This window comes from Octodon degus, unplaced genomic scaffold (assembly GCF_000260255.1).
Source record: "Octodon degus isolate 3935 unplaced genomic scaffold, OctDeg1.0 scaffold00056, whole genome shotgun sequence".
Taxonomy (NCBI): Eukaryota; Metazoa; Chordata; class Mammalia; order Rodentia; family Octodontidae; genus Octodon; species Octodon degus.
In genome coordinates, this window is record NW_004524632.1 from 4,937,153 (window position 1) to 4,961,023 (window position 23,871).

The 23,871-nt window shown below is 42.7% G+C and overlaps 1 protein-coding gene across 8 annotated transcripts in view; it reads left to right on the forward strand.

Moving 5' to 3' along the window:
• Mbtd1 (mbt domain containing 1) overlaps positions 1 to 23,871 on the forward strand; it is an 88,829-nt gene that overhangs the window by 54,265 nt on the left and 10,693 nt on the right. For 5 of the 8 annotated variants that reach the window (XM_023717955.1, XM_023717957.1, XM_023717956.1 and 2 more), the window contains 13 exons: positions 665 to 804; positions 2,298 to 2,412; positions 4,423 to 4,505; positions 14,021 to 14,138; positions 17,083 to 17,217; positions 17,439 to 17,527; positions 18,181 to 18,415; positions 19,128 to 19,183; positions 19,487 to 19,591; positions 20,935 to 21,082; positions 22,181 to 22,263; positions 22,633 to 22,867; positions 23,665 to 23,742. In XM_023717955.1, the coding sequence (XP_023573723.1) occupies positions 665 to 804; positions 2,298 to 2,412; positions 4,423 to 4,505; positions 14,021 to 14,138; positions 17,083 to 17,217; positions 17,439 to 17,527; positions 18,181 to 18,415; positions 19,128 to 19,183; positions 19,487 to 19,591; positions 20,935 to 21,082; positions 22,181 to 22,263; positions 22,633 to 22,867; positions 23,665 to 23,742 (1,620 nt within the window). The remainder of the gene's footprint in view (positions 1 to 664; positions 805 to 2,297; positions 2,413 to 4,422; positions 4,506 to 14,020; positions 14,139 to 17,082; positions 17,218 to 17,438; positions 17,528 to 18,180; positions 18,416 to 19,127; positions 19,184 to 19,486; positions 19,592 to 20,934; positions 21,083 to 22,180; positions 22,264 to 22,632; positions 22,868 to 23,664; positions 23,743 to 23,871) is intronic. The other 3 variants (XM_023717958.1, XM_023717953.1, XM_023717960.1) reach the window with 1 other exon arrangement.

Below are 23,871 nucleotides of genomic sequence, written 5' to 3' on the forward strand. Positions count from 1 at the left end.
AGTCCCTCGAGTTCATGTCAACTGTAGTCTAACTTCAGCTCTCAGGGTGGCTTCCAGTGGGTGACAGTTGCCAGTTCTGCTGTCCCTCATTCACTGCTTCAGAGCAGAGCACTTACTTTACATGGCATCGATCCTGTTCTCCTTGGAAGAATCCTTATCTCGCCCTTAAAATTTTCCAAGTGTTTGCTCTAAGTTTCCATCTCTGCAGTATTTTAAAAGACATTCATTGCAGTTTGTGTTGATCTTCCATTGTGTTCCACTTCTGATCTTGTTTATAAACCCTTCGGAATCTGATGTATGGTGCATGTGACGATGCCGCGCGTGTCTAAGCACATGTGTCCACTGACCCTGTTTAATGCCTTTCCAGCCTGCGCTGTGTCACAGGAGAACATTGCCCTTCTAACTTTTGTGTAGGCTTCTCTATCATTTGTGTAGGAGGTGGAAGAAATTTTCCATGCAAGGTTTTAAAGAAAAACCTTGGGCCAGAGAGAGAGCTCAGTGGCACCATGTCTGCCTGGCAACCTCAAAGTCCTGAGTTCAGTTCCTGGTACCAAAAAATTAATAAATACATACCTACAGAGATGTGATGCTATTAAAATGTTACATAAAATTTGATATTGATATATGATCATAATATCAAAAATATTTTTATTTTGTCAATTAGCCACCTGCGAGATGTGTGGGATGGTTGGTGTGCGAGATGCCTTTTACTCTAAAACAAAGCGTTTCTGCAGCGTTTCGTGTTCACGAAGTTACTCGTCCAACTCCAAGAAGGCAAGCATTTTGGCCAGACTTCAGGTAACGGTACAGAAACCTTCTTGTTCTTTATACCTGTCATTTCAAGCCCGTCACCATATCTGTCACCTGCTGGTGATTCATTATACTCCTGCCCTGCCCAGCTGGCTAGCCACTTTCCTTTTGCGTCCCATATTTTTAGGAAATGTGTGAGCTCCAAGGTTGTACAAAATCGAGTAACTCTTAAATCAGACAGAGCATGCTGTCCAAAGTAAACTGTAACCTTTGTAAGTAAATTAAAAATGCTTTTCTGAATAAGTATAGACAAATTTTTGTTTATTTGGACTTAGTATCAAGGTAGACTCTTCCAACATTTGAGGGGAAATGATTTCTCTCTGGTTTTATTGTCTTATCACCTTTGTTTTATGCTTTTTGTTTTCTTTGTTCTTTTGTTTTTATTTTTTGTTGTGCAGCGGCAGTAGTGCTGCTGGGGTCTGACCCGGGGCATTACACCGCTAGGCTTGCACAGCTTTGGACTTTTAAGGACAACCCATTTGATACCTTACCCAAATGTCCTTGGTTAGTCCAGTTCACCTTTTTGAAGGCAGGCACTTAAGCCACTGAGCCATCTCCCTAGCCTCAGTTCACCTTTTTTTCTTTTTTTTTGGTGGAACCGGGGATTGAACTCAGGCCCTTGCACTTGCCAGGGAAGCACTTATTCCACTGAGCCATCTCCCTGGCCCCCATCAATTCACCTTTTTGAAAGCATCAACAGAATAAAAAGAAAAATTTAACACGTACATTTAACATGTACATCAGTGCCTAGAAAGCAACTGGAGTCTTGACTGTTTGGCTAAGTTGTTACTGTACCACATAAACAACTTTTTAAGGCATTACATAACTGATTTTGTAATCATTTTTATTGGATGATCACAGTTTTCTTTTTCTCACTTACTGTGATCATCACATAGCACTGAATGGGTTGTTTTAATCCCGCACGTGAAGGAAATACATCACTTAGATGTATTTCTATATTTCAGATAGACAGTACCTAAAGATCCTGAGCAGTGGTCTGTACCCAAATGGATGGCAGTTTGTCACTGAATTTGGCCATGATCATTTTGTCATTGATCTTTTGCGTTAGCACTAAAGGTATAAACCTCAGTCTTTGAACATTAAATTATCTTCTCTTACCATATCAATAGCAATGCTTGGCAACCTGCATGAGTGAATAACCGCTGGTTCTATCCACTGTAAGAAGAAATCAAGTATCCACCAAGGCTATATTTTAACATTTTATGGGATAATTTTTATTAACATATTAATTTGCATATTGCTGTTTTAGTCTATGCCAGCTCTGCTACCCATATTAGATATCTGTGTTATAGCAGAACGCCAGAAACACTTTCTCATGTTAAAATTCCCTGTATGTTTCTTCTGCTTCAATAATTTTCTAAACCCTCAATGTTTACTTAAGCAGAATGAGCAGTATGCAGTCATGTTACATTTCTGTGGTGAGGCGATGACAAAGAATCCTATTTACTTAACTCTTCTTGTTTCAGGGTAAGCCTCCAACAAAGAAAGCGAAAGTTCTCCAGAAACAGCCTTTAGTTGCTAAACTAGCCGCTTATGCGCAGTATCAAGCTACCTTGCAAAATCAAGCGAAGACGAAAGCAGGTAATGTTGGTGAATAGAACAGAAGAGACGTACTTCACACTGATTCATTCATATTAAGTAAAGACATTGGAATTTTGGCTTCCGTGTAGGCTGTCTCTGCCTCTATAGCATGTGAAAGGCTTGCGTGTGTGCTGTCGGGAAAGTATCCCAAAGGGGAGGACGGTGCAGTGCTTACTGTAATCCCCTCAGCAGTCTTTTTTTTTTTTTTTTTTTTAACGTATTAGTTCTCTGTAGCCTAATATGGAAGGAGCCTGTGGACAAAGAAATTGGACATTGAACAACCTTAAGGGGACTGGGGAGAAGGAGTAAGGGACCGTGTCTAATAAAAGATTCTTTTAGATTCTTCCCACTCCTCAGAACTGAGGCAAGAACCATGGATAGTCTACTCCAAAGCTACATTCCCAGCCTTTGTTTGTTTTGAGACTAGATCTCATGAATGTCAAACTTGGAACCTCCTCCCGTCATCCTGTGTGGCTGAGATTCAGGCATGTAACATCATGTGCAACTAGCACTTTCTTCATAAGAAAATAGACTAAGGTGATTGAAACCCTAGTAAAGCCAGATTCAATGACAGGCATCTATTATTCCAGCTACTAAGGAGGCTGATGCAGAAGGATTGCTTGCGCCCAAGAGTTTGAGAGCAGTCTGGAAAATATAAGTACTGAGACCTCAAGGACAAAAAATGTAATAAAGGTATCAGGTGGTAGAAACTGGGTAGGTAACCACTGAGGCGCACAATAAGAGTTGATTGGGCTTTAAAACACAAAACAGCCACATCTGTGTGTTGGGCCACATCTCGGCTGCTTCCTGCCGGCTTGAGTGCATGTACCTCCCCTCCCAGAGTATGTGCTGTGTACAGACAACTTCAGAAACTGCAAGGGGCCGGGGAGATGGCTCAGTAGAATAAGTGCTTCCCTGGCAAGCTCAAGGGCCTGAGTTCAGTTCCTGGTTCCACAAAAAAAAAAAAAAAAAAAAAGAAACTTCAGGGCTGGTGAGATGGCTCAGTGGTCTAAAGCACCTACTTAGAACAAGCTTAGCAAAGCACAGGGACCGCGGTTCAATCCCCAGCACCACATGCCAGCCAGCCCCGCCCCCTGGTGGGCTGAGCTGGCCACACACAAAAAAAAATAAAATAAATTAATTTTAAAAAATTTATAAAAAGAAAAAAAGAAAAAAGAAAAAAAAGTAACTTCAGTTTGCACACACAGCTTGCGTGTCCCTAAAAAATATTGAAAATACTCTGCAATTCCTGGAGCACCAGTGAGCTCTATGAAATGTTTCAGAATCCAGCCAGCTGTGGTGGTGCACCCATGCGTCACCCTGTCTAAAAATAAAGAAAAATAAATAACAAATTCTAAAACCAGAGACACTTCTGACCCCAGGTATTTCAGTAAAGGAATTCTTGACTGATATGGTACCAGCTAAAAGCACAAATTAATGAAATTTTTCAGTCTTTACAGAAAAATGGGCAACTTTTAAAAGGGATAAATTGGGGTTGGGGATATAGCTCGGCCATCTTGCCTGCCTAGCAAGCATAAGCACCAGATTTGATCCCCTGTACTGCATGCCATGCCAGCCCCACACCGTGGTGGCCACCAAAACCGGGCATGGTGGCACATACCTGTAAACCCAGTGCTGGGGAGGCTGAGATAGGAGGATCACTGCGAGCTGTGTAGTGAGACCCTATACCGAATGAGTGAGTGAATGAATGAATGAATGAATGAATGATTTTTTGAAGGAAAATTTAAAGGGGTAAATTAATTTCATGTCTTCTCATATTGTAAAAATAGCTGCCTTTTTATAAAAAGCAAGAATATTTGAGGAGCCTGGTATGATGGCACAGGCCTGTAATTCCAGCCCTCAGACTGAGGCAAAAGGATTGTTGAGAGTTCACGGCCATCCTGGACTACATAGTGAATTCAAGGCCAGCCTAAACGACACAGTTGAGACCCTATCTCAAAAACCCAAAAAATTTTTTTGAAAATTATATCTAAATTTATTCTGTTTCAGCAGTCTCTGTGGAAGGTTTCAGCTGGGGAAACTACATCAATAGCAACAGCTTTCTAGCAGCCCCAGTCACCTGTTTTAAACACGTGAGTATGAAATTCCTCACCTTATTTTGAAATGTTGAGTCGTTTTTTAAATCTGAAGGAACCATAACACCTAAGCATCTTATCCTTAAAATGAGAATGCTTCTCTTATTAATTATACCTATTAATAGTTAAAAATCACTGATACAAGTTTTATAAGTGAAACCTTCCTGTAAGGAATTGTGATATGAGGGCTGGGGGTGTAGCTCAGGGAGAGAGCACTCGCCTTGCATGTGTGAGCTGTTGGGTTCAGTCCTCAGCCCAGGAGGGATGGGGGAGCTGCTATTTGAAATTATTTTTAAGCAGGGAACACTACTAGTCTCATCCAGTTTTCATATTAATTTGGAGCATATGAGCTCCGTGGGGGTTTTGTATGTCAAGAAAACATAGTTGCATGTTGACAGTTGCACCTGGCTTAACCTAAGGGTAGAGAATATCTGTTGTGTATGTTGCCTGAAGCTTTGTGTTTTGACCAGATAATTCTGAAAATGCAGGATCTTGAGGCTTGGTTTTTGTCTCCAAGTATACAGTTTCAAAAACAAAGGAACTATTAGTAATGCGGCATTGTGCAATGGCCGACAACTTCACCAGGTGTCCTCTTCAGAGGCGAGGGAGTAGTGTAGAATTATGTCAGTGTACCCAATGACAAGTCCTGTCCTTTTATTACCTATAATTAATTCTGCTCAGTACTTTTTAGCTTGATTAGAAGTTTAATTTATATTTAAGATTTTCTCTGCTACTTTCCATGGGTAGAAAGACAAGAAAATTTAGCTAATGGTGGAAATTTTGTTCACACACAACATCTTGTTGATTTAGGACTTTCCTTATATGATATCATGTGAACAAAGCAGCCTGGTTTTTCTGGAAATCCTAATGGAATTTATACACACTCAGAGCCAGTAAAGGATCTTGATCCAAATCAGGTGGATTATTCAGTGGGCGAAATACAGATTCAGGCTTAACTCATTTACATTCTGGCTTTTTATCTTGAAAGTACAAACACGCCCTAAGTTGGCGGCATGTTGGTTGTCTAAAACAGTGTAAAGCGAATCTTACATCTTTATCTCCATGAAAGAAGGTGATGTGTGTTGCTCTAATGTTGATAATGATGTCACATTTGTAAAATACTTCACATGCATGTCACCAGCAGCTTTAAGTGAAACTACCTCTTGGAAGCCAGGCATGATGCATACCTGGTATAACCTCAGGACTCAGGAGGCTGAGGCAAAAGGATTGCCCCACGTTTGAGGCAAACCTGGCCTACATAGTGAGTTCCAGGCCAACCTGAACTACGTTGAGAGACCCTATCTCCAAAAAATAAAAAATAAAAAAACCTCCTTTTGGGAATATTGCTTTGTGGTGCTAAGAATCTGAGCATGAGAGTGAGTTCTCAGTTACAGTAACTATTCATCTCAAATTCCTGGAGCATTTCTTATCTTGCTGTAAATGGCTTTCATTTCTCTTTAGATCTCTTTTTTTTTTTTTTTAATGTTGTAATGCCATGTACCAGGTCAAGCCATTTTATATAGTAGTCAGGATATTTTAAAAATAGTATTTGCAGGGCCAGCCAGATAGCTCAGCAGACTAAAGGGCATGCTTAGGCGAGGGTTCAAGCACCAGCGTGCTGTGCCAGCCGCATCCCCAGGGTACACTGAGACAGCAACTAAGGTTGGGTGTGGTGGCGTGCGCCTGGGAAGCTGAAAACAGGAGGATCACTATGGGTCTGACCTAGATGGTGAGACCCCGGAGAGAGAGAGAGAGAGAGAGAGAGAGAGAGAGAGAGAGAGAGAGAGAGAGAGAGACCCCCACAAGCATATTTTGGTTATTTGCAGAGGGGAGGGAGGGAGTGGGATTGGAGGTGGTACTCACAGAAACTTGAGTCTCACCTGTAATGTTTTGCCTTTTTTACAAACAATATTCATGTGATTTGTATGTAAAAATCAAGTTTCCATTTGGTCACCCAGAAGAGAGCAGCTGCCCTTCATTCGCCCTGTTACTTGTAACACTAGCACCATGCCCCCTCCTGCTCCGAAGGGAGGCACCTGTCTGCATGCATGAACCTCATTCATTCCTGTCGCACCTGCCTCTCTTTACCGCCTTCTTATCAAATAGAAGAAGTTGTGCGTTTTTGGTTCCGCAGTAGGTCACAGTGCAGAGTTTGATCTGCGCCCTTATCAGCACTTTCAGCTGAAGCCAGCCGGACCTCCTGCTAAGTCAGTGCTGTCCTCTAGAGCTGGCTCCTCATCACTGCCCTTGGTGGTTAGCATAGAAAGCCCGTGGAGCTGGTAGGAGCAGGAGCCTCTGCCCCCCAGCCATGCTGTCTTCCAAGACCAGCCACTGCTAACACTGGACAGCCAGTACGGCCCTAAGCTAACCCCTGTGCTCTGAACTCTGCCTGCCTTGAGCCCGAGTAAGAGCTCACCCTGCTCACAGGAGATTTTTAAGCATGACTATTTGAAAATGCCAGGCATGGTAGCACACAACTGCAATCCCAGCACTTGGAAGGCCGAGTTTGAGACAAACCTCTGGACTACACAGCAGCAAGATCTACATAGCAAGATCCTGTCTCCAGAGAAAGAGTACCAGGGAAGCTGAGATGTGCTGACAAAGCAGGAACTGGTGTGAGGACAAATCGGAGGCCGGCCTGCCTGCCTGGTTCTTAAGCCAGCCTCCCCTAGAGTAGGGCCCCAATGAATGCTCTCTTTTCCACACTTGTGTGCTACTGTGATTATTAGTGAGATCATGTCATATGTGTTCAGACTTTTGGGAAGAGAGATTCTACAGAGATCATTGTAAGGCTATCATCTCAGATAACTGCTGTAACTGGATACTGTGGGTACTAAGTACAGCAGTGATATTTTGTAATAACACAAATTGGGGCCAGCCAGATTGCTCAGCGGATTAAAGCACCTGTTTAGGCAGATGCAAGGGCTGGGGGTTTGATCCCAATGTGCCCTGCCAGCCCTGCCCCTGGGGCGTGCTGAGACAGTGATTGAGACTGGGCATGGTGGCACGCCTGTAATCCCAGCGCTTGAGAGGCTAAATAGCAGGAGGATCACTACAAGTCTGATCTGTGTAGTGAGACCCTGTAAACCCTGTACTAAATACATTAAAAAAAAATACACACAAATTGAATTCTCATTGCTGCTTAACTACTTTGGAGTCTGCATTAGGACTGCCAATACAGTAGTGCCTTGGTTTAAGCCTGCTTCTGAGCTAGATGTGCCTGTGCACACCTATACCAGCCCTTGAGCGGCTGAGGCAAGGGGATCACCTGGAGCTTGAGGCCATCCTCGACTACATGATAACAGCTGTCTCAAAGCAATAACAACAACAAGAATGCTTCTGTGTGCCAACAGTTGGGTTGCACAAGCACTGGGTAAAATTTTGCTTCTGTCCCTGCACTCTGCATCAAGGGCTGAGCAGACCACAGCCCTTCCCACACAAAAATGGACACAACCATCTTCCCCAGAATCCTGGAACAAATTCATGCACCGAAGTGCCACTGTATGTATCATTTGTTTTATCTGGGACATGGTTTTTCAGGCCTTTTATTGAAGCCTCAGAATTTTCTTTTCCCTAATAAAATCTGAATCAGACCTCAGAACACAGCCCAAGTAAGAGGAAGCCCAGCAGTTGGCCTGGCAGGGAGAGCGGGACCGCAGAAGCAAACCCCTGAGCTGGGAGCATCAAACTCAGCAGTGCACACTAGCGAGGTCTGGATTATGTGGTTACAGAGCTGAGGAGCATCTTTTATTCTAGTTTGTCTAGTCCATCTCCTTTAAATGAAGAAATTCCTACTAGTTCGAGTAGCAGATTTTTTAATTATTAACTGTAGTTTTAACTTGCTCAGTCTCTAAAAGCAGTATCCATGCCGATGATCTGTGGAAGGAAACCTTCAAGAATTCATACAGTATGATCTGCCATTCAGGGGAGCGTGTATGTTCATGACATTCAGGTTACAAGGGAACTTCCCGCTCACGTACATGTATTAGCGATGTTTAGCTCTGGGCTAGGAATGTAGCTCACTGGCACAGCGCCTACCTGGCACATGAGGCCTCAATTCAATTCCCAGTACCAGAAATAAAAATTTAGCCTTAAGGCCTCCTAATTTTTATTTTTAACTTCTTAAAGACAGTGATCAGGCCAGGGAGATGGCTCAGTGGAATAAGTGCTTCCCTGGCAAGCTCAAGCGCCTGAGTTCAATCCCCAGTTCCACCAAAAAAATTTTAAAAAATAAAGACTATAGTCTTTAAATTGGAACATTCCCATTTCCTGTTGTTCACTTGATAAAAAAAAAATAACTAAAAACATTTCTTTCAGGCTGGCCAAATAGCTCAGTGGATAAAAGCACCTGCAAGCATGTACAGGGGCCATGGATTCAATCCCCAGGCCTGCTGTGCCAGGCCCGCCCCCAGGGTGTGCTGAGATGGCAGTTGAGACTGGGCATAGTGGCACATGCCTATAATCCCAAGCACTTGGGAGGCTGTAAACAGGAGAATCACTACAAGTCCAACCTAGTAGTGAGACCCTGAACACCCTGTAGACTCTTCCCTACAATGCAGGGGGAAAAAGTTTTTTTCTTAGATACTATGCCAGGGCCAGAACGTGTTACTCTCAAGGGTATATGAAGCCATAGAAAAGCTAAAATTTCCCAGCGCTTGGGAGGCTGAAAACGAGGATCACTACAAGTCCGATCTGCATAGTGAGAGCCTGTAGACCCTGTACCAAATACATTTAAAAAAGAAAAGCTGGGCTGGGGAGGTAGCTCAGTCGAATAAATGCTTGCCTGGCAAGCGCAAGGTCCTGAGTTCAATCCCCAGTACCACAAAAAAGGAAAAAGAAAAGCTAAGATTACATTCCTCCAGTTACATGCTTACAGAGGAAGCGTTGCTTCTCTTTGGCACTACAGCTGTATATGCTCCTGTCCCCTCACACTGCCATCACTAACCAAAATTAGTCACTTTGGGCCCTCCTGTAGGGAAGTTGTAGTTTTATACAAAACAGAGTCCTTTGCATACATAAATACTGTGAGTTTCAAGCTGAGGCATACCTTTTCATTTTGTCCTACAGACAGACACACCTGGTATTACATATTGCATTCTAATTTTCTCTTCTGTACAGAAAGAACCTATATGTCAGGTTTTTTTAAACCTGTTTGTTATGTTGTCATGCGTAAATTTTTAGGTTTAAAGACAAAAAGTAAAAACTGTCATTTGTTTATATACAGTAGCTTTATAACAAAACTCAGCCAGGTGTGGTGATGCACACCTGTAATCCCAGTGCTGGGAGGCTGAGATAGGAGGATCGCTACAAGTCCGAGCTGTGCAGGAACCCTGAACCAAATAAAAGATTTTTTTAATTAAAATTAAAAAAAAAAAAAAATATATATATATATATATATATATGTTTTTATGTATATAAATACATAACTATGATTATATATAATTATTTATAAAACACTCATGCTGAGCATGGTGGTACAAACCTGTAATCCTAGAACTAGGGAGGCGTAGGTAAGAGCAATGTAAAATGCGAGTTAGATGTCGAGCTGGGCTGCATAGTAAGACTTCTAATATATATGTATCACATATGCATTGTTTAAGTTCATCATCTCTTAGGTATATATTAGTAAAATTTTTTTCCGGGGTTTTGTTTTCTTCTTTGTTTGGGGTTATGTTTTTTGTTTTTTGGGTTTTTTTGCCTGTCTTTAAATTGCACACACAGGATAATATTGACATTTGAAAATTAATATGACTTATAACTAAAGAGAATCTTCTGTGTATCACCCTAGATTGAATTACTTCTTCCTAATCTCTGTTCAAAAGTTAAATTCACTTGTGGCCTGACGTGGTGGCACATGCCTATAATCCCAGCACTTGGGAGGTTGAGGCAGGAGGATTGTTGAGAGTTTGGTATCAGTCTGGGCTACAAAGTGAGCTGAAGGCCAGCCTGAACTGCATAGCGAGACCCACTCTCAAAAAGGCAAAAGAAAATCACTTCTGGACCCCTAAAGCATTAGACCATCATATAATGAAAATTGTGTTTTAAATCCTGACAGTGTTTTAAATTTGCAAGAAGAAAGCAAGCCTGAATCTAAATTATTCTCTGTATGGGCCAGCGAGACAGCTCAGTGGACTAAAGCGCCTGCTTAGGCAAGCACAGGGACCACAGATCAATCCTGGCACCACATGAGGCACCAGCCCTGCCCTCAGGACGGGCTGAGCCGGCCAGGGTCTGGGCATGGTAGCACACGCCTGGAATCCCAGCGCTGGGGAGGCTGAAAGCAAGAGGATAAGCAGGAGTCCGAGCTCCGTAGTTAGACCCCATAACAACCAAATACATAATAAATAAATTTACTTATTTATTGTCTGTAATTTTGTTTTATTTCTTAAAAGTGGCTTTTGTTTTTTGGGGGTTTTTTGTTTGTTTTTTTTCCCCCAAGATCTACTTCTGCTTAAACAGTACTGACTTAATACCGTTTTTCTTACGGCTTATTTGAAGCTTTCCACTTAATGGCCTCTGCTTCCTGTTTGTTGACACATGCTCGTCCTTTGCTGCTCCCCAGTCCCCTCCCCTGAACACTGCATTCCCTCTTCCTCCCCTTGCACTGCCCATCTCCACACCACCACCCTAAAATAGCAATTCTGCTATCAGCTCAGAAGAGGAAGGGTGGGAACAACTTTTTCTTGTTGTTCTGATTTTGAGCCAGATGCAGTAAGTAGTATGTAGGAATTCAGATTTCTTTCTGATTTTCTTCGCACCCCCCCCCCAGTAATTGATCATTCTCTGCAAGTGCACTTCAGTAAACATGTCTGTTAGTTTGAAGCTATTTTAAAGGTGGCTGTGTGTACATTTGTCCTACTGTGGGAATAGATTCCTTCTCAGTGACCTGCTGAGCAGCTTCAGGTCTGTCCTCTTAAAGATTGTGTGTGGCTATCAAAGAGCTCTAGGCTGGCAGCTCTGGAGGGAAATCTCCATGTGCATCCTCTGAGAGCCTGGCTGTGGCCAGCAGGGCTGTTGGACCATCTGGGGAGTCCTGAGTGCACAAGAATTAGCCCACCAGCCCAGGCCTTTCCTGAGACAGGCAGGTGGAAGCTACATACATTTGTGTTGGGGACCCCGCAGCATTGGATTTGGCCGTGTCCTGCAGGACCTGATGACAGCTTACCTTGCAGGGAAGGAGCGTCGCTCCCAGATAGCTCTCACGAGAGGCCCTGGAGCAGGAAGTGGTGGAGCAGATCTTCCTTGTTTGGGAGGAGCCTGAGGTGGACCTCGCGTCCTGAGTCTGGAAGGTAAATTTGTTGTTACCTGTAAATGCTGGTTCTGCTAGTTCATGCTGTGCCAATCCAGACTCGCAGAGGTGTCCCTCCTGCCAGCACGAGAAGACAGATGACTTGGATGAAGATGGCTGTCAAGCCCTGGGTCATTTAGTCTTCCACACTTACAAGTATTTGTTTTAAACTGAAGGGCAGATATACCTGTGACATCATTTTATTATCTCAACACTTCGAGCACGTACTGCGCTATGACTGTGGTGCTCCTATTGATGTTTGTGTTTCTTCATTTTTTCCGTAGTGAGCCATATGGATTGGTTTAAGAGGGCCTAGCAGAACCACAACCTTACAGGCAAGAACAAATGTCACTTTCTGCTACTTTCTCCTATACCAATCCAGACTGTAAAGACCAAAACAAGATCTCCCACCCACTAAAGTACCTTTAATTTTTTGAGTATTTTTGAGTATTTTGACACTTTGTTTTCTTTAATAAAATGAGGCTGAAAGTTATTTTCACCCATCAAATGCTATGGCTTTTAAAAAAAAAAAAAAAAGAATTAATGTGGCAGATTGTCCTACCTAGCCCAGAAGGAAGTCCTGTCTACCGCACTCACCTAGCAGTGTGCCCCTGTAACCTGTAGCTTGTCAGCATAATCATGACTTTTTGGGTGAAAAAGAAACCCAGCTCACATGTTTGGCAACCAAGCAAAGAAGAGTGAGTGTCCTACGTCAATTTTATGCATTTGTCTAACTGCATCCATCTGCTCAAATTGCTGGCCTTCCCGGAAGTGAACAGCCTCAGTGTTAGCTTAGCCTGTGTCACCGGTCTTCCTCCCAGCCTTTCCTTTTCTGTTCCTATCTGCTGGCAATAGGGATGGCCCTACAGTCTAGAGTGATGTAGAGGGGAGATAGCAGAACCTAAAGGGTCCAGTGTTTTAATTTTACAAAGAAAAGTAATCACAGTGCCTTTTTCCCCAACTCACGGGTTCCTTCCCAGAAGCCACATAGCTGAGCCAGGACGTGTCTCCAAGTAGCTGAGGTGTGCTCACTGCTGTCCATGCAAAGCAGCAGTCATTCATTGGCTCTGTGTCGGTGTTTAGGCTTGTCCTACTTCAGTGTATGTGACAGTCTCTGCCTTTCCTCCAACTGCAAACCATTGTGAGAAGTATTGTTGGAGGCGAATCCTCCCGTGGGTTAGCATCTGCAGAGCGCGAGGGGCCTTCCGTGGGAAACCTGCAGTCCAAGTGGATGAGTTCTTCGCTTGCTTGTCTGGGGGCTTTGAGGCTGTATTATTTTTTCCGATTTATTCATATTGTTGGTCTTTCGCAACCTCAGTCCTTTTATGTCCAACATTTTAAATTATATTTGGCGAAGAGCTGATTATGCAGGGCCATAAAACTGATTAAGATATACGTAAATTTCTGAGTTCACTCATTTGATTTTATTCACCATTGTATAAATTCTATGACTTGCCTTGCAGCTTAAGGACTAACATGATAGAAATGGTAATTTGGAAGTGTGTGTTATGTTTTGGGAAAATCCCTTTACAGTACTCGTTTAGTTGGTTTCTGAGTCCCCATCTTAATCATTTGTTGAGGAAGCTCATGATTAGCAGTTCTAACTTTGTAAGTTTTCTCCTTACAATAATTCCTACACGGGAAATGTTTTAAATGATTAAATATTTAACAATTTAGTATAGTGCTCATCTCCAATTTTCTATAGTGCTGTGCCTTTTTAATTATTCAGTGCTTTTCCCTCATGTCTGTCCTAATAGACTGTATTCTGTGAAACCCACTTAAATTGAAGACAGAGATAGCCAGGTCTTGTTTCTCCTGTTTATGTTGTGGAAAACAGCTTCCTGATTGAAATTATTTTTTCTTTCTCCTCTTTGGCCAGATCTTTTAAAATTAAGAGTTCTCTATGTGAATTTATTCAATACATGCTAAAAATAAATTTCTCAGATCAACTTTAATTTGTGAAGTGTGTCAGGTTTGTAATTCAGCTTTTAGAAAGATTGTTGTATATTAGGACTTTTGGATTTTGGTATCAAAATCGATCTATTTAATGTGTGAATTCTTTCTTCATCTTGTGTTTGATCCTGACATTGCTTTTTCTAAAGAGAATACTGCGTAATAGGGAGAAATAACGATGTAATACTTACGTTATTAATGGTAATGCTTGATTCTGAATGACATGTCTGTATATTAATAAGACAGTAATATAATAATTTTTATACAACAGGCGCCTATGGGGACCTGCTGGGGCGATATCTCCGAGAACGTGCGAGTAGAGGTCCCCAATACGGACTGCAGCCTGCCCACCAAGGTCTTCTGGATCGCGGGGATTCTCAAACTAGCAGGTGAAAGCACGCATTCTAATTAGTAAAAAAGCCAGTGGTACATAAAGCCTTTTGCAAAAAGGTATGTTTGTAAATTTTGCAAGTATTATCAAATAAATGACACAATACAGAGTAGGGTTTGGCATCTTTGTTCAGTTGTGTAGCCTGTACGGTATCTTTCCCTTTATAACATGCAAGTAGCAGTATGTAAGCAAACGGTATGGATGTGTTCCAGGTAAATTTATTTATGAGCACTGAAATGTGAATTGTATGTAATTTGCATATCTTCTAAAGTATTTTTTTCAGCTGTTTACAGTTTTAAAACTTTTTAGATCCTGGGCTGTTCTTTTAAAAAGAAAGCAAATAAGGCTGTTAGCCATAATAGTGCATGAAAATGCTAAGCCCTCCTATATAGGGTACTTTGAAAAATAACAAAAGCTGAAATACAAAAAAAAATGCTAAATTAAATACTGATGATTTCATGTCTTCAGTTCTTTCTCCTCCTTTTGTGTGGCCTCCACTGCTCCCAGCTCTTGTGACTTCTCTTGCTAATAAGCCGGGCGTGGTGACGCGCAGGTAATCCCCACACTTATTTGGGAGGCTGAGGACAGAGGATCATTGCAAGTGGAAGACTAGCCTGCACTGTAAAGTGAGTTCAAGGCCAGCCTGAACTACCTAGTGAGACCTGTCTCAAAAAGGACAGATAAAAATAAAAATTAATGAATGTGTCGGGGACCTGTGTTAGACAAAGGGAGTTTTTCTGTGGACAAGCAGAGAATTGTAAGCCTTGCTGTGGAAGTAGGTACCATGTGTGAGTAGCATCACTGCCATTCGGGGGACATAAATGCAGTGTTGCTGTGCGATGGCAGGAGGGGCCGCCGTTCAGGTGACAGACGTGCTGTGAGAAGGGCTGCTCCTCCTGCTGTCTGATCGCCCGCCCTCACATGCTGCGCTGCTGTGTACTGATGCTGTGCGTGTGTGTGTCTGCACATGTGCGTCCGCCTTCTCTCGCTGCCTCCTGCCCTCCTTCCGTCACGCAGTGTTTTTTGTTGCCTGTATCCCCTTGTTCATCATAGTGCCCAGTTGTATTAACCAGTACAATCCAGTATTTCATTTGAAACATTTCCTTAACTATTCAGGCATACTTCACATGCTTTGATTATGCTCTACACCATAATTTAAAGCAACAGCAACATATTTTTGTCACAGATATTAAGTGCATGTAGATCATTACATTTAATATCCAAGAATTATTTCTAATTTACCTGTCAGATTTACATTTCCATTTCACCTACTTTTATCCTTATGGCCTTCAGGTTATTTTACCTTAAAGGAGGTAAGCTTTGTGTTAATCGCAAACTAGCATTCATGCCAGTAATCCCCTGATACTTTGCACAGGAGGCTGAGAAAGGAGGATTGTACTTATGAACCTAGCCTGGATGATTTAAGACCCTGTCTCAAAATGAAAAGGTCTGGAGTCCTTGCCTGCCATATATGAGCTCCTAGACGAATCCCCAGTTTAATTTATGTGTTTGGTACAAGGTCTTGCCATATAGCTCAGATTCACAGTGATCGTCCTGTCTCAGCTCTCCAGCTCTGGTATTATAGGCATATGCCACCATGCCTAGTTTTGGTGGCTGGATCAGCTCAGGGCCAGCACAGCATGAGGTACTGGGGATTAAGTCCTGGTGCTTACACTTGCCAGGCAGGTGCTTAATCTGCTGAGCTATCTTCCCCAGCCCCAGTTAGGCTAGTCTTGAACTTGCTCATTTAGGCCAGGCTGGCCTTGAACTCACTGTGATCCTCCTGCCTCGGCCTCCATAGTGCTGGGATTATAGGCATGCCCTACCATGCCTGACTCCATCCTTTTTTACTTTGAGACAGGGTCTCACAAAATTAGGCTGGCCTCAGACTTGACATACTCCCCTTTCGCCTTCCAAGCAGCTGGGATTGTAGGCACATACCATTGAAATTGGGGATGTGGCTGTGTTTTGAGACAGAGTCTCACTATGTAGTCTAGACTGACCTCAGATTTAAGATCATCCTACCTCAGCCTCCTGAGCACTGGGTTTATAGGCAGACACCTCCATTCCTGGCTTTAAATTTAGATTCTTCAGGTAGCCACATCCAAATTATCCAAAATAACTGGCTGAATGAGGCAGCTTCTTTGAAATACACTTCCACTGGATTTCCGTGACGTGACAGTGCTTTGTAATTAAAACCTATTGTACTTTTTAAAGAATTGTCAGTACTGGGGATGAGCCCAGGGCACATCTTAAGCATGTTTTGTTTTGTTTAAATTTTGAGTCAGGGTATCCCTCCATTGTCCAAACTGAGCTTGAACTTTGTATCTTCCTGTCTAAGCTTCCCAGAGTGCTGGGGTTGTAGGTATGCACCACCACACGCAACCAGAACTGTGTGTTCTAATAAAGCTATCATACTCACTTTCCCTCAAAGGGCTTTGTTCCCTAAAACATGAGAAAATATGGGTAAAATTGAAATTGTTCAGAGGAGAAAGGCTTGAAGACAGCTGAACTAACTGCATGGAACAGGCGGCTCTCTACTCTTGGTCCAGACCTGTAGGAGCGGCAGCATCCCAGGTCTCTGTCTGTTAACAAATGCACAAACCTATGCACAGGCGTAGGTTCCACCCCAGCACAGTAGACAAAAGAAGGCTCACCAGGCACCTGCCAAGTCTGGATCTGGAATTGGCCCAGGTCTCTTTCTGTTAACAAATCCAACAAGGGGGAGCTACCCGCTCAGGCCTACCCTCCTCCTATCCCTCTCTCAGGACAGGAGCTTTCTTTCTCTCAATAAATATATATATATATTCTGCTTATATAAAAAAAAAAAATCCAACAAAGGGTTGTTGCAGATGCCATTAAGCTTGATAACTTCCTGCTTCTAGATGTTGTGTGAGTTTTGCATTTTTCTGACTGTGTTTTGATCATTTTGTTGATTCCAGGTTACAATGCCCTCTTAAGATATGAAGGATTTGAAAATGACTCTGGTCTGGACTTCTGGTGCAATATATGTGGCTCCGATATCCATCCGGTCGGGTGGTGTGCAGCCAGCGGAAAGCCCCTCGTCCCTCCCAGAAGTAAGCACTCGGGTCACCCTCGCTGGCTTCTGCTGGGCCTGCCACAGTGCTGGCTCACAGTCACCAGGAAGTAGCAGAAAGGCTGTGTACCTGTTTTCTGGTTTTGTTATGTTGAAGGACTTCAGTATCTGGCTTGCAGAAAAAATTGTTAGCTATTTTTTTAGCAATGGAAGCAGCTCTTCCTTCTTCTAAAATATAACTGATTATTTCTTTTGTCTTAGCTATTCAACATAAATATACAAACTGGAAAGCTTTTCTAGTAAAAAGACTTACTGGTGCCAAAACACTTCCTCCTGACTTCTCACAAAAGGTAAAAATGGAATCTTTTACAAAGGACTGAAAGACTCTTTAGAAAGTAGAACTTAGAAGGTATTTCAAGAATTGTTTGGGTCCAGGGAGATGGCTCAGTAGAATAAGTGCTTCCCTGGCAAGCGTACGGGCCTGAGTTCAATCCCCAGTTCTGCCAAAAAAAAAAAAAAAATTGTTTTGATTTCATGAAGTAGATGCTCTGTTTGTTTGGTTTTGTTTTTTTTTTTTAGGGAAGGGTCTACAGGGTGTTCCAGGTCTCACTACTAGATCATACTCCTAGTGATCCACCTGTTTACAGCATCCCAAAAGTTCAGGATTACAGGCTCATGCCACCATGCCCAGTCTCAGTTGCCTTCTCAGCACACCCTGGGGGCCGGGCTAGCACGGCTGACCCAGGGATTGAACCCCTGGCTCCTGTGCCTGTTTGCAGGCGCTTTAATCTGCTGAGCTGTTTGGCTGGCCTTTAGATGCTCTTTGTTAAACATTAAGCGCCATAGAATAAGTGCTTTCCTGGCAAGCACAAGGGCCTGAGTTCAGTCCCCGGTCCGCCAAAAGAAAATTAAGCACCATCAGTATTTTAGTAGTCAGTATTAAAATTGCTTATATACACTGTTGGTTGTATGTTCTGAGTGGCTTTTTTTGCCTGTGTTGTAGGTTTCAGAGAGTATGCAGTATCCTTTCAAACCTTGCATGAGAGTAGAAGTGGTTGACAAGAGACATCTGTGTCGAACACGAGTGGCGGTGGTGGAAAGTGTCATCGGAGGAAGATTGAGACTGGTATACGAAGAGAGTGAAGACAGGACGGACGACTTCTGGTGCCATATGCATAGCCCCTTAATCCACCACATTGGTTGGTCTCGAAGCATAGGCCATCGATTCAAACGATCTGGTAAGCACTTGTCACAAGAACTCCTATGGAAAGGGTCATAGATGCAGAATTGCACTTCTTGTTTATTTTTCTTTGCAAAATAGCATGGACCAAAAGTAGCATTCTAGGACTAGGGATGTTGCTCAGTGTAGAACATTTGCAAGGCCCTGGGTTTGATATCTGGCACTTTAGGGCAAAAAAGGCATTTTAGTTGTCAGTGTGCTTATTTTACCTTAATTAGTGAAGAGCTCACACCATATTAGTGCCCTAATTATTTCATATTCCTTCAATTTATTCTCAATTAAAAAATATTTCCCTGTACAAGGGCCTGGGCTCAATCCCCAGTGCCAAAATAATAATACATGTTTAGTAATTATGATAATGTACTTTTGGTCACAGTTATTTTCTTGCTCTTTTTTAATCCTGCCCATTTTCAAGGTGTCAAGTTTTTTGTTTCAGTTTTAATCAAAACGGTATGACTAACTATGGGTTGACAGTACCAGACACATCAAAACGTGTGTCTGAAGTTGTAATTCCCAGGTTACATAAGTAGCACTCTGCTTGGCTGAAATGCGTCTAACAGCACATGCACACGGCGCACCAGAGCGTAGAAGGCATGTCCATGGCCGTATTTTAGAGTGTTCCGTCCCCCGTGAGTGTGAAACCTTCAAGAAACGTGGTTTGTGGTCTTCTCACAAATGCTGACAGATTAGTATGTAACTTTTCCTTGTAGATATTACAAAGAAACAGGATGGACATTTTGATACACCACCACATTTATTTGCTAAGGTAAGAAGTTTTTATAAGAACCCTCATTTGTAAGTTAAGTTTGAAAGAGGGTTGTGGGTTTTTTCCTGAAATTATGGAAATCACAGTTACATATGTTCACTTAAGGACTAAGACCTTATAATTTATAGGTGTCACATCTCTTATTAAATTCTGTCTGGACTGTCTTTATTTCCTAATGGAAGTCTGAGTTATAATATTAGGTAGGAGGAGAAGCATCTGGTAAACCTTTTCAAATTGATGGTATTTTAGTTACTGAGATGATAATGCTTATAACAGGGTATGTGCTTTTATATAATTCTTTAGGTAAAAGAAGTAGACCAGAGTGGAGAGTGGTTCAAGGAAGGAATGAAATTGGAGGCAATAGACCCATTAAATCTTTCTACAATATGTGTTGCAACTATTAGAAAGGTAAGACGATAGTTTGGGTTTTTTTCTTTTTATTAATTTTTTTAAAAGCTAGGTTTTAAACCAGGTGCAGAGGTACATGCACTGGGGAGGCTGAGGCAGGAGATCTCAGTCCTAAACAAGCCTAGGTTACTTAGTGAGTTCAAGACCAGCCAGTACTATATAGTAAGACTCTGTCTCAAAAGTAAAAGATAATAGGTTTTAAAAACAAGTAATTCCATTTGACATAAAATACGTGTATTTCTGGACATTTCCTCGAAAGATGGTTACTGGAAATTTCAAAATAAATTTTAATTCTGTTGTCAGATCATTCGTTTATTTTAGGGTCTTGTTAAATTAGTTCAGCCTGGCCTTGAATTCATAGGCATCCTCCTGTCTCAACCTCCCCAGGCATGGGATGACAGGCATGTGGCACCACTCCTACCTTCACATCTTGTTTTGTGTTGCTTGTTGCCAGATAGCCATCTTGAGCCTACTTGCCATATTAGGGAAGTGTAACCCAAGTCAGAGGAACAGCGTGACTTAGGTTACTTCCTCTCAGAGCTTGTCAGTGCCACAGAATTACAAGACAAGGTTGATCTTCAATTTTCTGGTTGCTTTTTATGAATTTTCTTCAGCTTGTTAGTACGACATTTCTTCCCTCTTTTCCTTGTAATAAACTGTTCTTAAGAAAGCATCTTGGACTTAATTCCCTATAAGCAGCAAGCTCTCCTGGGGAGCTTAACAAAACACAGGTGAAGCCCTGTGTGGTGGCACACTCCTGTCATCTAGCACGTGGGAGGCTTCGGCAGGAGGATCGCAGTGAGTTTGAGGCCAGCCTGGGCTACACAGTGAGCTCAGGGCCTGGCTGAACTAGACATGAGGCCTGTCTCAGAAGAACCCCACTCCCAAGGAAGCACCGGAGCTACTTGTTAGAGCAGTGAGGCCTCAGACGTGGTGCCCAGAGGCCCTTGCTTGGGCCAGAGCATAATAACCGCGGAGCTGGAGCTTTGGGAAGGTAGAAAAAACAGATGGGATGTGGCCGGAGAGACAGCCCGGGGGGCAGACACTCGCCTGGCATGCACCAGGCACTGGGTGCAGTCACCAGTATCAGCAAAACAACTCTAGCAAGAAAAGTAGAAGGCGGACTGTTAAGCTGTAGAAGAACAGCAGCTCGCTCCTCTCAGCCTCTGAAATAAATGATTTCTGTAATTTTGCTTTTGTCTCTGGTATACACTGTAAGTTACATAGATTTTTCATTATAATTTGTATTGTTTAACTTAATAAAAAACGCTATTTTACTTTGAAGAGATCTTTTAGTGGCGGCGTCTTCACTTCAAGTACTCAGGATTCTCTTCATTTCAAAGGTGCTGGCTGACGGATACCTGATGATTGGAATTGATGGCTCAGAAGCAGCAGATGGATCTGACTGGTTCTGTTATCACGCAACCTCCCCTTCTATTTTCCCTGTTGGTTTCTGTGAAATTAACATGATTGAACTTACTCCACCCAGAGGTACCTCATCCAGTGCAAACACTGGCTGCCTGCCTTCTCTGCCCGCGCTGTCTGCTTGCGTTCAGCACAGCGCTGTCTTCTTGCTCTGTAGACACACTGTAGTGGGTGTGGACATGCGTAGATTAACGCTCACAAGTACCAGAGCAGAACTTTGCGTTAAAGTCTTACATTCTAAGCCGTTTTGATCAATTTCTTGAGGTTTCTCATGAACGTCTGTGCACGTTACAGTGTGAATCAGTAGTCCTGGGATCTCAATAAGCTGGTATACATGGGAATAGGAACTTTTTTTTAAATAGATACTTAGCCTTTGAAGAAAAGATGTTTCCCTCTGTACCACATGGTGGTTGAAAAGGAGACATGTTGTTAAGAGCTCTCGGGGTTTAGCCAGGCGTGGTGGTGCATGCCTGTAGTCCCAGCAGTTCCACGGTTGAGGCAGGCGGCTGTCAGTCTGGGCGATACAAGGTCAAGGCCAGTGTGAACTACACAGTGAGAAACTGTCTTGAAAACAAAAAAGTTCTGGGGCCGGGGAGATAGCTCAGCAGCGTAAGAACCTGCCTGGCAAGTGCAAGATCCTGAGTTTGATCCCTGGTACCAAAAAGAAAACAAAATCTCATGACTTAATTAGTGATTTTTCTAATTTCAGTGTCTGACTCTTGAGGTTTTTTGTAAGATGAGGAGAAAGTGAAAAAGGTTTGTAAAATTTTTGTTCAGCTAGTTTGAAAGAAAGAAAAGAGAAACATCTCTTTAGAGTGCCAGACTGTCCTAAAGTCTGAGATTGACCGAACAAAATTCTGGGGTTTCAGTGGAACTCGTGATAGCGCAGCCCCTGCACTACAGACAATACATACAAAGCAGGAGTCTCCCCTTCCTGTCACTTTCCTGTTGGCTGAGTGGGACACTTGTGTGTCTACAAAGGGAGGTCATCTGTGTTACAAGGAGCAGTCCTCCACTGTCATTGTTGGGACATGACTTAGAGGTTTGTCTGACCGCCTAAGATCAAGACTCCGTGGGGTAGTACTTCTTACCCTGCGTTTTACTTTTATGTCCATTTTGAATGAACTGCTACTTAAGCCGGTTTTGGTTTTGGTTTTCTTTTAGGTTACACTAAACTTCCTTTTAAATGGTTTGACTACCTCAGGGAAACTGGCTCCATTGCAGCACCAGTAAAACTGTTTAACAAGGTAAATCGACATGCGATCCTAGTAACACCACCTAGATGCAGTCTTGTCAATGAAAATGTCTTTGTGATACTAGAATTTTTAATGAAGATTAGTATGAGTATTTGTTACGGTCAATAAATTATGAATATTTCCTTAGGAAAAGAAGCTTCTTTCTAAATTGTTTCATTTTTAATCTGAGAGAAGTAGAAATGAATACACTTCCTAACTACCTTTTAAAATACTTCTCCCTTGTAACTTGTTTACTTAAAGATACTGGAGTTTGGGGTAGAATGACGTACTCAGCCCATCACTGTTCTTCTGTGCTTTCTTAGTGCCTGTAGACGTGTGTGTCCCACCATACATGGCTGATGTTCCTCTTCTTTGTGTCAGGATGTTCCCAATCACGGATTCCGTGTGGGAATGAAATTAGAAGCAGTAGATCTCATGGAGCCACGTTTAATCTGTGTAGCCACAGTAACGCGAATCATCCATCGCCTCTTGAGGATACATTTTGATGGATGGGAAGAAGAGTATGACCAGTGGGTAGACTGCGAGTCCCCTGACCTCTATCCTGTCGGTTGGTGTCAGTTGACTGGATACCAGCTGCAGCCTCCAGCCTCACAGTGTAAGTTGGTATGCAGAAAATCTGTCCTTTTATAAAAATCGCAATTCTAGCTAGATGTGTGGCATACACGTGGAATCCCAGCACTTGTGAGGGTCGGCTGGAAGGATCCCTGACAGCTGGAGGCCAGCCTAGACTACATAGCCAGACAGTGTCTCAGAAAAGCAAAACAGACACAGAGACAAATGAGCAATTCTCTAGAGCACTGATCTCATACAAATCACCTTGTGAGCTCACAGGACTAGAGTATGCCTGTGTCTGATTGGTTCCTAGATGTAAGGAGTCAACCACAGGATCAGACATGTGTATCACAGTCATATGAACTCCATAGTCATTTACAGAAAGACAGAGAGAAACAGGTCACTCCAAATTCTGCTGTTCTAGTGCATTTAAAAGCCTTGCTTGTATCCCCTGACCCACCCCGCAAAAGGAGTTTGTAGAGGACACATAATACATGGATAGGGCCCTGGGCTCAATCCTTAGAAGTCGCAGGCCGAATGTATTGGTGCACATCTAGGGAGTGCGCTTGAGTAGTGATGGGCGTAGCATTGCAGGAATACACCCTTATTTTCGAAGCATTGTGTACTTCTATAAACAGAGTGGTCTTTGTAAAGGTCAATTCATCTAAGCTATATCTAGAATTTGAAGAAATTACCTGGGGCTGGGGATGGGACTCAGTAGTAGCGCTCTTGCCTTGCATGCATAAGGCCCTAGGTCCAGTCCCTAACACCACCAAAAAGGAAAAAGAAATTATTCCCTTATGCTAATTATGTGCTAATTTTTTCCCTCATGTTTTTCAGCAACAAGAGAGAGCCAGTCAGCATCATCAAAACAGAAGAAGAAGGCCAAGTCCCAGCAATACAAAGGACATAAGAAAAGTGGGTCCCCACGTGGTGTCTGCACGCATTTTCTAGTTGTTAGCCCATGGGGGCCACAGGGTTCTTGCACAGAAAGTTCCATCCCTCGTGAGAACTGATGATTTTGCAGTCTGTTTTATGCCTAAAGAT